Source organism: Colletes latitarsis, chromosome 13, assembly GCF_051014445.1.
Source record: "Colletes latitarsis isolate SP2378_abdomen chromosome 13, iyColLati1, whole genome shotgun sequence".
Classification (NCBI taxonomy): domain Eukaryota; kingdom Metazoa; phylum Arthropoda; class Insecta; order Hymenoptera; family Colletidae; genus Colletes; species Colletes latitarsis.
The window spans coordinates 13,918,063-13,931,281 of NC_135146.1; the positions used below are offsets into that span (position 1 = coordinate 13,918,063).

General features: G+C 35.8%; 1 protein-coding gene across 2 annotated transcripts in view; it reads right to left on the bottom strand.

Annotated features, from left to right (window-relative positions):
- The window catches only part of Dally (division abnormally delayed protein), a 90,139-nt gene that overhangs the window by 11,423 nt on the left and 65,497 nt on the right, over positions 1–13,219 (bottom strand). For both annotated transcript variants that reach the window (XM_076780433.1, XM_076780434.1), the window contains exons 6-7: positions 4,044–4,188; positions 91–295 (exon numbers count right to left, since the gene is read on the bottom strand). In XM_076780433.1, the coding sequence (XP_076636548.1) occupies positions 91–295; positions 4,044–4,188 (350 nt within the window). The remainder of the gene's footprint in view (positions 1–90; positions 296–4,043; positions 4,189–13,219) is intronic.

The window sequence follows — 13,219 nt, forward strand, 5'->3', positions numbered from 1 at the left end:
CAGACGCGACAGTCGAATCGTATTTGATACGGTTGTTATGATATGATAAAACATTCCTTGTTCCTCTGTGACCGAAATTTAAATCTATACCTGGTGTGGTGGGACCCATTCCTGAACCAGACGCCTCGTCGTCGTCGTTGTCGTCGTCGTGAGCGTCTTCGTCATCGTTGTCGATGTCGTCGCTTTTCCCTTTTTTCCTCCACATTGGTCTGTCGCCGCTTCCGGAACCGTCCAAAGCTTCGTCGGCCAGCAATATTCCGCTGTCCGGTGCCGACGCCAATTGCGATTGCAAAATCTACAAAAGATAAAAAGGAACGTTTAGAAACTAGACCTTAAACGGTTAAACTATTTATATTAAGGCGAGGTTCTCGTGTAACAGTGTTAAAAAATGTGGCGAGAGTATTATCAATCTATTGGCGAGATTCTCCCGATGAAAACGAGTACAAACACGACACCATTCGGACAATTTTTAATTTAACATGATTGAGAAGTTTTTGAAAATAGTTTGAGCGAGTCAAAATGTGGCGAGAGTGTTACAAATGTATTGGCGAGGTTCTCCCGATGAAAATGAGTACAAACACAGCACCATTCGGACAAATTTTTAATTCTACACAATTTGAGAATGATTCAAACATAGTAAAAATTAAAAGTGGTCCGAACGGTGTCGTGTTTGTACTCATTTTCATCGGGAGAATCTCACCTATACGTTGATAATACCCTCACCATATTTTGGTTTGCTCAAACTATTTTTAAAAACTTCTCGATCATGTTAAATTAAAAATTGTCCGAATGGTGTCGTGTTTGTGCTCATTTTCTTCGGGAGAATCTCACCAATAGATTGACAATACTCTTATTTTAATCTAACCTTAATCCATCAAACTTTTAATGCTGTTACCTGAGAATCCCTCCTTTAAATATTGTAAAATAAAGAGTACGTATGGAGTCTAACGTTGATGCTTCCTGTGTGATCCCGTGCTTTGAAAACAATCTTGTGGGCGAATGAAAATTCATTTTCTGTGTGCTCGTGGCTAAACGGTTATGAGAATTGTTAATAATATTACTGAGAACGTCACGGTTGTTGGCTCATTTGATTGCAGATCTTCCAGAAATGTGCTCCAAGAACGTTTATTCGCGTTTGGCGCAGGGTGTATGTAGATCGTAACCGGATAAACGTTTATTTTTAAGGAAAAAAGGTAGAATAACGACGTTCGAATGTGCAATGCTCGCCGAGTCGTTCATAAATCATTCATGAGTTCGCACATTGTCATACATATCGTTCTACGTTCCCTTCTTCTGACAATGTACGATTTCAAATTAGATATTACACAGGTGCGATACGTCTGGAGTTGACGGGTGTGCAGGTAGAGCACATGCAACAACCATAAGTTGGCGGCCTGATTTCCAGACAGGAGAATTACGAATTACGCTTCAGTGCTAAGGCACGTCTCAATGACTGGCAGTTCTAGTTTAGAATCTTCCAAAAATCCATGTTTAAAATATCTGCCTTTGAATTTACATCGACCAATTTGCAAAAGTTATTCTTCTATTTTTCAATTTAAAAAATTATGATTTTTATCGTCGATCTACCTTTTTGTAATAAAATATAACAGCGAAATACTCGATAAATTATCGTTTACTGAATCCTTCGATTCCACCAAATAACCATCGCTCTTCAACGAGTCGCCCTTTGTTCAACTTCCTTTCTCCAATCTTCGTCTCGTCAGTCTCAACAGTTTCTTCTCCGCCGATCGTTATTGAGTTTCATTTCATCCATTGAATGCATAGCTGCGGAACAAGCTCCTAATGACGGAGGAATAATGAACGAAATGTGATAAACTAATTTAAGAAAATATCGAGTAATAAAGAAAAGAATTAATAATGGAACATTGATAAATTACCTGACGAGACTCGATCGATCGACAATCATTTTTTCGACTCGAATTCACTGGGTGAACGATACACAAAACACCACACAAGTTTATGCTCCATTAAATAATGAAATAATTAATAAAAACTCTCGGAGTTTCGTTAAATCGTGCAAGAGTTCGATGAAAGCCTGAACGCGTGCCAAACCACCAACTGCTTGTTCGAAAAGATAATAGATCGTGTTCCCTTCGTTTCAAGTTAAATATGTACTTGGAAATCCAAGTAAATTTCAATAATCGTGACATATTTAGATCGAGTGGTTTAAAATTGTCGAGAAATTCAATGCCGAGCGCGTATCAAATTTCACTCGATCGCGAATAAATTATCGCTGGTTATTTATTATTCGATCAGACGTAATTTCTGTCCGTGCATGACTAATATAATCGTGCCACGCTTAGAAGAAAGAATTAATGCCAGTCGTTCTTGATTTCTTATGTATCTGATACCCTCCAGTCGCACCTGTTTGCTAAATACAGACAATCGGGACCGACTCGTGGAACCGATCTCACCCACGCGGTCTTAAGTCAGATCTTATGCGCCTTAGATCTGCGCACGGACGCTTTACCGCGCGCCAGACACGGCTGTACACCTCGTCGTATGAATAATTCGAGATTAGAATGTAATTTATGATTCTGCTGGTCGTTCATACGCGACCTGCTGATTCACTTACGCGGGCATTTCACGCGTTGCATTCCATTTTACCGAAAATAATGCAAATAAAAGAGATTCACGCTCTTTTTCAAACTCTGTCCAGACAATTTTTCTAATTTTAGGTTAGCATTTTTCATTCATGATAAAAATAGTATCTTTATTAGGAGAGTATTCATGAGTATTTTATTTAACCAAAAGAATGCGAATAGGAGATTCATACTGTTTTTAAAACTCTGTCAACAGACAATTTTTCAAATTTTAGTTTCAGATCATTTCAATCATTTATCTTTGATAATAAAATTCAAGATTTTAATTATTAAAATTTTTGAATTCTATTATCAAGATTTACCAATCATTACCAACCATTATCGATCATTTTAATTAGTTAATTAGGAAATTACAAAATTCTAATTTCTAAAATTTTAGTTTCCAATCATTTCACTCATGTGTCCCTGATAATATATTTAAAAAATTAAGAGTATTTTACTGAAAGACGTGAAATATGTAGAAATTTCTCAAAAGTATTAATTGCACGTTTTCGAAGTGTTTTAATTTTTTGTTGGGAGAAATAGTATCGAATGAATTTGGGAGAGATGTAAATTCGCCAGGGCAATGTCCGGATAATATACCGGATGATTCATAAATTACTCAACCGAAGCCTTCTAATTTTTATAACCTTTCACGAGCTGCTCTAATTAAACAAAACTCCATGGCGCGTGACAAAAGCCTGTCGTATTTGTTCGCTAGTGCCGGCTTTAATCGGTCTAATTGCTCACAATAGAACTCCTTACTTATTGTTTGATTGCGGGGCAACAGTTCATAATAGATAATTCCTTCCATAATAGTTGGCCAAATAGACAATAAAGTTTTCTGAGAGCCTAGTCTTTGTCTCGACGATGATACTGAGACGCTTTCGTCGCGATTAACTCGTTTAACAGAACTATATTTATCTATCCTTCGCTCTCAGAACGAAATAGTTCAACGTTTAATATATTACAAAAATATACTCGAACACACTCAATAGAAAATGTTTAAAAGCCCCACAAAATTGATCCTGGACAATTATTTTTACCACAAATTTGTGATTAATATTGTCTCTTAATATATATTGTCATATTGTCGAATACATTGAAAAGGAAATGTTTAAATGCTCAAAAAATTGACTAAAACTTCTGCATAGACTTGATGTATTAATTTTTTCGAAACGTTTCAAGCTATTTCTGCTGTACCTCTATATTCGATATGAAATTCTAATATTGTTGGAGTAAACATGCAGCTTTAAGGTATTATTCGCGTGAAATGGTATTGTTTTATTAATCTAAAAGTCAGGTTCACGCAAAGGTGGGTTTCTTACCGCGAGAGGAAACTTCCCAACTTGAAGTTAAAAACGAAATGCAAACTCGAGACACGTTTAAATTGGAAACAAGGTAACCAAGGCTGAGACAAATTACAGTTCGTGGACTCACCGAATTAATGTGCCTTAATTGGTCTATGAGCGCGCTGGTGTTCGTATTGCCGTAGGTGCTTGGCGTTGGTGACATGGTCGTTATAGTGAACTCAGGATTGTACCTCTGCGACGTTAGACTCGAATCTACCACCGTCTTTGTGTACCTGCAAACAACAAGATATAGGAAATTAGTAATAGCTAATTCGTGCAATTATTCGATAATAATATCTATCAGATCGATATCTATTGTTTGGTCGACAAATAAACGAGTATTTTTGTGTTTGTTAAGATGTATTTCTATTTATTATCATTCCCTCATATAACTCACTGATTTTCAATTTTATTCACACGATAATTCGTTTCTTTTATTAACAAATATTAGCGTTGATAGTAATGATGAAAATCAGGCTAAAATGAAATTATAGTAAGACAAAATAATGAGTATTTTACAAGTGCACAACAATGTTAAATTACAATTAAATTATTGAGTTATAATTTGAATTAATGGAATGGAAAATTTCAACAATGAAAAATTGCTAAAATTGCTCTTTTTCAGTACAGTATTTATTACGTGGAATTATGTAAATTACCTATAAAAATCTATTTCTTCAGTCAAAATTTTATGATAAATACCCTTTAGTAATTTATATTCTTTATTTAAAATTAATTAAATGGAAGCTCTGTAGAAGATTGTCTCAATCTCTAAATATGCTAATATAAATATTAAATTACAATGAAATGATTCAGTTATAATCAGAATTAACAGAATGGAAAATTTTATTTTAATTTATGTAGAATTACTTTTTTTTAATTTCTCTTTCAAATTATAAAAATCTCAAAAATGTCAGTGGTCAGGTACAGTCATGTCGATATTCTGTCGTTTCCAATATGGCGTTCATTTTTAGGGTGTTTAGTGTCTCTTTATGACGCAATTATAGCAATATTAAATTAGAATGAAATGATTCAGCTATAATTTGAATTAACAGAATGGAAAATTTTATTTTAATGTATACAGAATTACTTTTTTTTGAAGTTCTGTTTCAAATTATAAAAATCTAAGAAATAGTCGATATTTTATATATTTTCTAGGAATATATGTTAATTTTAAGGGTGTCTAGCGTCTCTTTTCTGAAGAAGCATGGTGTTTAATCCTACGAGAAGACAAACCAAGATGGCGTACGGTGGTCGACAACAAGTAACGCTTAACAGACTGAAAAATTTCATTTCATTCTATACAGAATTATTTTTAATTTCTCTTTCAAATTATAAAAATCTAAAAAATAGTCGATATTCTATACATTTCCTAGCAATTTTAGTTAATTTTGAAGGGTGTCTAGCGTCTCTTTTCTGAAGAAGCATGGTGTTTAATCCTACGAGAAGACAAACCAAGATGGCGCACGGTGGTCGACAACAAGTAACGCTTAACAGACTGGAAAATTTTATTTCATGCTATACACAATTACATTTTTTAAAATTCTCTTCCAAATTATAAAAATCTAAAAAATAGTCGATATTTTATACATTTTCTAGCAATTTTAGTTAATTTTAAGGGTGTCTAGCGTCTCTTTTCTGAAAGACTGCCCAGAATCATGGTGTTTAATCCCACGAGAAGACAAACCAAGATGGCGTACGGTGATCGACAAGAAGTAACGCTTAACAGACTGGAAAATTTTATTTCATTCTACACAGAATTATTTTTAATTTCTCTTTCAAATTATAAAAATCTAAAAAATAGTCGATATTCTACAAATTTCTTAGCAATTTTAGTTAATTTTAAGGGTGTCTAGCGTCTCTTCTGAAAGACTGGCCAAAACCGCGGCGTTTAATCCCACGAGAAGACACTTTTAATAAACCAAGATGGCGCACGGTGGTCGATGAGCGACAGCAAGTAACAATTTGAAGCTATTCGCGTTTAACCAACTGTAAAGGCAGAATGTTCCTCCGGCATCCGCCGCGGTGTTATCTTGTTGTCGTCACTGTACGCGCTTGATATTCACGAGCAAGTCGAGAAGCGTGAGGAAAGAATTATCTGCGAGAAGAGATAGGGAAGAGTAGCAGCCGTTCTATTTGCGTTGGTTACGTATTCGTCGGACCAACTCTTTTGAAACGGCCGCTCTGACATCGCGTGCCATTCATTAGTCCGCCACTGCACGTACACTAGCGACCAGATGTCCCGACCGTGAACGGAGTTTCTTCGTTTATCACCGATTAATTATGAGTTTCGACTCCTTCTTTGATCCGTTCTCGCGTCCCCGGGTTCCTTCCTATTTTTCCATCCCTCGGTTTTCCTCCTTTTATCGTTCCATTCAGCATCCCCCGTCGATGCTTCCTTTTTCTCGGTTCCCTTCGTTACGTTCGCGAGCCGGGGAACGCTCCTGGCGACACTTTGATCGATCGTTCGCAGACCAACTTGTTTCTTTATTCATTGTGCGCGTGCAAATTAATGTCGAATTGAAAAATGATCGATCGCGCTTCTTTGTTGTGCAATTGATAAATTAACACGTTCGTTACGATGCTCGTCGATGTAACGACACCGAGCTCCTTCGAGGTCCCGATATTTTTGTAATCGAACTTTGTAATGCATAGTTTCACAATTCAAAATATCATCAAAGATATACTATTAGATTTTAGAAGAAGTTTCATTTGCGTTTGGTAATTCTCCTTTCGATAAAGTTTGTAAAACTTATTCGATTTTTAAATGAAGCAGCTCCAAATTTAAATGCATCTTCCAGAATTTTTTTCTCGAAAAGGGGTAGGAATTCTGGGATATATCTATTGACCAAAAATGATTGTAATGTACCCCTGCAACTAAAAATAATTTTTTTAGAACGATTCGAAATTTTTTAATTTTGTCGAAAAATTTCACACCTTCTAGAATTTTTTTCTCAAAAAGGGTTAGGAATTCAGGGATATGTCTAATGACCAAAAATGATTGTAATGGACCTCTGCAACTGAAAATAATTTTTTTAGAACGATTTAAAATTTTTTAATTTTGTCGAAAAATTTCACACCTTCTAGAATTTTTTTCTCAAAAAGGGTTAGGAATTCAGGGATATGTCTAATGACCAAAAATGATTGTAATGTACCCCTGCAACTAAAAATAATTTTTTTAGAACGATTTGAAATTTTTTTTTTTCACCGAAAAATTTCACACCTTCACGAATTTTTTTCTCGAAAAGGGTTAGGAATTCAGGGATATGTCTAATGACCAAAAATGATTGTAATGGACCTCTGTAACTAAAAATAATTTTTTTAGAACGATTTAAAATTTTTTAATTTTGTCGAAAAATTTCACACCTTCTAGAATTTTTTTCTCAAAAAGGGATAAGAATTCATGGGTATGTCTAATGACCAAAAATGATTGTAATGGACCCCTGCAACTAAAAATAATTTTTTTAGAATGATTTGAAATTTTTTAATTTTGTCGAAAAATTTCACACCTTCTAGAATTTTTTTCTCGAAAAGGGATAGGAATTCTGGGGTATGTCTAATGACCAAAAATGACTATAATTGACCCCCGCAACTGATACTAATTTTTTTGAAACGATTTAAAAAATTTTTTTTTCGCCCCAAAATTTAGGCACCTACCCCCTGTCGATTTTTCTTAAGAATTCGTTTTTCATTTCTAATAAATTTGTTTGACGCCCCACAGAAAAGTTGTCTAATACTTTTTTGTAGATACCCACGAGCTCTACTTCAGAAAAAAGTTTCATTGAAATATATTCACTATTGTGAGAGTTATGGCTGTTTGAACATTGGACCATTATTGTTAAAACTTCACAACTACTCGAATTTTTTTCTCGAAAATACGTAGGATTTCGGGGGTATGTGTAATGACCAAAAATGATTGTATTGGACCCCTGCAACTAAAAATAATTTTTTTGAAACGATTCGAAATTGTTTAATTTTGTCGAAAAATTTATCCACTTTCCAGAATTTTTTTCTCGTAAAGGGGTAGGAATTTAAGGATACGTCTAATGACCAAAAATGATTGCAATGCACCCCTGCAACTAAAAATAATTTTTTTAGAACGACTCGAAATTTTTTAATTTTTTAAAAATTTTGTTTTCCACTTTTACCTGTGAAACTTGTTTGATATTTAATTAAATCAACTTCAAATTCAAACGTAGTATGTTTCGTTCGTCAATAATAAATTTGAAAACCCTAAAGACCGAAAAATTCCGTAGACCTATCATGAAAGGATATTAGCAGGGAAACATTTTGTGCATGCAATTCGCTGCAGCTGCGCTTCTCGATGCATTTCAATGCCGACCATTCACGCAACAGCCTTCCGTCCAATATTTCTTCCCCCTCTTCCTCATATCTATCTTACTTAGCTCACTTCTTCCTGCTTGTACTTCATTTTATACTTTACTTTTTACTTTGCCCGCAACATTCCCCTATATTTCACTTTCCCATTCAAATCGATTCGCGCGAATATCTTGGTAACATCCATCGTTGAATAGTTTCGTGGAAGGTGGGGGGCATATAATCTCGTGTAAATAGATTCGTATAGCGAGGTTTTATCAGTGGTACGACGTTTACCTTAATCTCTAAATGTATCCTATTGCCGTTTTCAATGTTTCTTAGTGCAACAGAAAAATTACATTATTCAAAAGGCCATTGCCTATAATACTAATAGTAATAATAATAATAATATTATTAATAGCAACAGCAGTAACAACAGCAACAACAACAACACCAACATTATCATCATCATCATCAGCATCATAAACAACAACAACAACAGCATTGCCATCAATAATAATAATATTAATAGCAACAGCAGTAACAACAACAACAATAACAACAACAACATAATTAACATCAACATCATCAACAACAACAACAACAATACCAAGAACAACAACAACAACGACAGCATCATCATCAATAATAATAATAAAAATGACAGTGACAATGACAATGTCAAAGACAAAGACAATCACAATCACAATGACAATGACAATATCAAAGACAAAGACAATGACAATGACAATGACAAAGACAATGACAACGACAACGACAATGTCAAAGACAAAGACAATCACAATCACAATGACAATAACAATATCAAAGACAAAGACAATCACAATGACAATGATAATAATAATAATGATGATGATGATGATGATGATGATAATTTTTATTTCTGTTTTCTCGAGAAATATAGATCTAGAAGAATTATTACGAATCTCGTTTATCTTTGTAGATGAATTTTTAGTCCCCCTATGTGGTCAAAGTTTGCCGCCACTTTAACGCCCCCTCGAAAGACTCTATGGCCCCCCTGAGGAGCACTTACCACCCACATCGGTAAACGCTGCTCTAATACATCGCACTTGATAAATATTAAGGTCGCCACCTGTCTCGTGCGCCGAAAATTGGTCCAAAGTATGTCGAGAAGTTGCCAAGCTATAATCGCCAATGGGGGACATTGTCGAGCAACATTTGCTACTTTACATGTACTCTTTTTACAAATAAACACAGGAGAGTTTCGTCAATTGCTAAATGAAACGTGTTTTCGATATTAAAAGTAAAAAATGAAAGATAAAACTAAGCTGCACCGAACAGTAAGAATAATAATGACAAAACCAGTGGCAAATCGTAATAGTAGTAGCAATAACAATAGAAAATAGTAATAGCAATAGCAATAAAAGTTTGGTACAGTTATTGCAAATGTTGCTCCATATTTGGCAGATGACAACTACGTATTTAGACACATTTTATTGACGCAAACATCCCCCAGTGTACTAATAAAGTAGTAATGTGACATTTGAAGCGTTAATATTGTAGATTCTTCCGGAGCGTGAACATTTACCGCCCCCGATAGCCCAGTTTATCATTTACTAAAATCATTTTGACGTCTCCACCGCAATATCGGAGAAATTGTCACGACACATTCGAGTATCACGCTTGAACAAGATTAATGCCCTTACGTGCCCCCTGGGGAGGCCACAGGGGTTGGAATTCAACTACAAGGAGCCTCTGAAACGTTATAAATCTAATGTGGTTCTTTGTTATACTTATTCGACGGTTTCATTACACCGTGACGGAAACACTACGCGAAAATATGATTTATAGAATAGTACAGAGGGTGGTCCACCCGATTATCCCCTCTAATTGCGTATTCATTTGATTTTCGAACTCAAGAATGAATTACCTTGGAAAAAAAATATTCAAATTTGTTGTACCCCTACAATTAGAGGAGATATTTAGGTGGCCTCGTTTGGATGGACCACCCTGTATATAGGCGTGAAAACGTTCTCAATTTTTGTTCGTTTCAAAGAAGAAACGAACCACGAGTGAAAACATAAAGAATAGACTATTTATCCTACTCTAAATTCAAAGTGTTACGATCGCAATCTCTCCTAGCCGCCGTAACGTAATCCCATGTAAAATAAAACAGAGACCACGGGTATTTAAAAAAAAAAAAAACTAGTCACCTGTACGAGAGAAACTGGTCTGCGAGATTCCGAAAGCTGGACTGGACAGTGTTGAATAAATCGCAGACGATTACCGCGCAGACGGGAACGCCGCTCGCGTGCCATAAAGCTCGAGAGAAGCTCGGAACCGACGTCTAGTATCTCACGGTGGAAATCTAAATGAGATTCGATCCGTGCAGGAAGCCCAGGGAGCTTCCACGATTCAATCCTCGTAACCAATCGAGGGAAAAGTGAAACCGCCTTTCTCGCCCTCCACGGTAATTCGATTCGATCTTCCGCAGGACTATCTTCCTTTTCTCCACTTTCCAATCCACGGTTCCCGCTCAAAACTACGCGTTCGATTCCTCGTACACGCGATCAAAACACTCAGAAACCCCTCAAACGGTAAAACTATGATTCTATTCAAAATATGGAGGCTTTAAATCTGCTGGTTTAGGCTGTGCAAAAAATAATGCTGTGGAGGACTCATGAGCCTTCTTACCGGGGAAAAGATTGAGTCATCAAGCGAGGGACTACTGTACTTCCAGATAAATCTCTTCTTTATATCAAACAATTAAAAATAACTCTTGTTTTTTAATTTAAGAACCCCTCAAACGGTAAAACTATGATTTAATTAAAAATATACGAACTTTAAATCTGCTGGTTTAGATTGTGCAAAAAATAATGCTGTGGAGGACTCATGAACCTTCTTACCGGGGAAAAGATTGAGTCATCAAGCGAGAGACTACTGTACTCCCAGATAAATCTCTTCTTTATATCAAACAATTAAAAATAACTCTTGTTTTTTAATTTGGGAACCCCTCAAACGGTAAAATTAAGATTTTATTCAAAATATGGAGGCTTTAAATCTGCTGGTTTAGGCTGGAGTACAAGAAATAATGGTGATGAGGACTTATGAGCCTTGTTACCGGGGAAAAGATTCAGTCATCAAGCGAGGGACTACTGTACTTCCAGCTAGACCTCTTCTTCATATCAAACAATTAAAAATAACTCTTGTTTTTTAATTTGGGAACCCCTCAAACGATAAAACTATGATTTAATTAAAAATATACGAACTTTAAATCTGCTGGTTTAGATTGTGCAAAAAATAATACTGTGTAGGACTCATGAGCCTTGTTACCGGGGAAAAGATTGAGTCATCAAGCGAGGGACTACTGTACTTCCAACTAGACCTCTTCTTCATATCAAACAATTAAAAATAACTCTTGTTTTTTAATTTGAGAACCCCTCAAACGATAAAACTATGATTTAATTAAAAATATACGAACTTTAAATCTGCTGGTTTAAGCTGGTGTACAAAAAATAATGCTGTGTAGGACTCATGAGCCTTGTTACCGGGGAAAAGATTGAGTCATCAAGCGAGGGACTACTGTACTCCCAGATAAATCTCTTCTTTATAACAAATAATTAGATCCTACGTGTGAACCAGTCCTATTACTGATGAGATGACTTAATAATAAAGATTACTGTTGTTTTGTAAATGATAAATCGGATCAACTCGTCCGTAGAAATCGATTGGAACGTCGTTAACGCGATAGGTGATCGTTCTTTCTATTTCTACGGTTTCAACTTCTACAATCGACGCGTTCCTTTTGCGTGGATCGATCTGTGCATAATCTCCGAACGAGCAGAGCCTGTCAGCGAGATTTATCGAACGAATTGGAAGACGTAACATTTTTCTTATCGGTGGAAAAATATTACGAAACGGTTCGAGTTTCCAATCCTGAGGCCCCGTGTATTATATATCACGTTGGCGTATTTATATTATTAATATCACCGTAAATCTGTTGGTATTCTAACGTGTTGGACGAATTTTATCCTCGACGACGAATAAATCATAAGATTTATTCATCAATCTTTAGTAACGATGGACGATAAATTATTCCTTATCCAGGCTAATAAATTTCAACGTTCCAAATATATCGTATGAAACGACAATTTTATTTTTTTAATCGATATTTTGTAACGTAAGGGAGTACTTTTGGAAAATAAATTATCATCCAAGGTTCCAAGGAATTTCTCAGAGGCAAATCGAGGGATGGCGAAGAGTAGTTATTACGTACGATCGAGTTTACTTTATTTTGCTCGCGCGATAGTCGAAACGCTAACCAGTCCTGTCCATTAAATCGTTCGATAGAAAACCACAGACTGTCAATCCTGAAAATCACTCGAAAGGATTGGTCTGTTAAAAGTAACAACGAGAAACCGGACTGTAAGGATATACGTGCCAGTCGTGGCCGGATACTATACTGGTTTTTAATACAAAAGGTCCAGAAAGTGAGGATGAGTAATGGCGCAAAAGATGGGAAAACGAGGAAAAATAAACGGCGAAATGGACTGCGGAAGAGGAGCAAAGAGAGGAAAACGATGCAGATGAGCAAGAAAGCAGAACGCGGTGGATGGTTTCTTGTAAAAAGAGAACACTAAAATTAATTAAATTCATAATGGGTACCTTTGCGACGCGTTGCGAAACTGATTACTCTCCGCGCGAGTATTCAAAGCGGAAAATTTCCAGTACGACGCTGTAATAACTAATATTCATAAACGAATTTGCAAGAAACACTTCGAGAAATCTAGTTTTCGAAAATACCGAATATTTGTTAGAAAAAGGCCCACGAAAATTCTTGAAAATTTCTGTATATTCCGTATAACTCGCGTGAGCTTCCAGGACTCGTCGCCAGAGGGCCACGATCTCGAGTTTCTCGCAAGTGCTCGAGCGAATCTTTTATTTCCTGAAATTCTTAAAGTGATC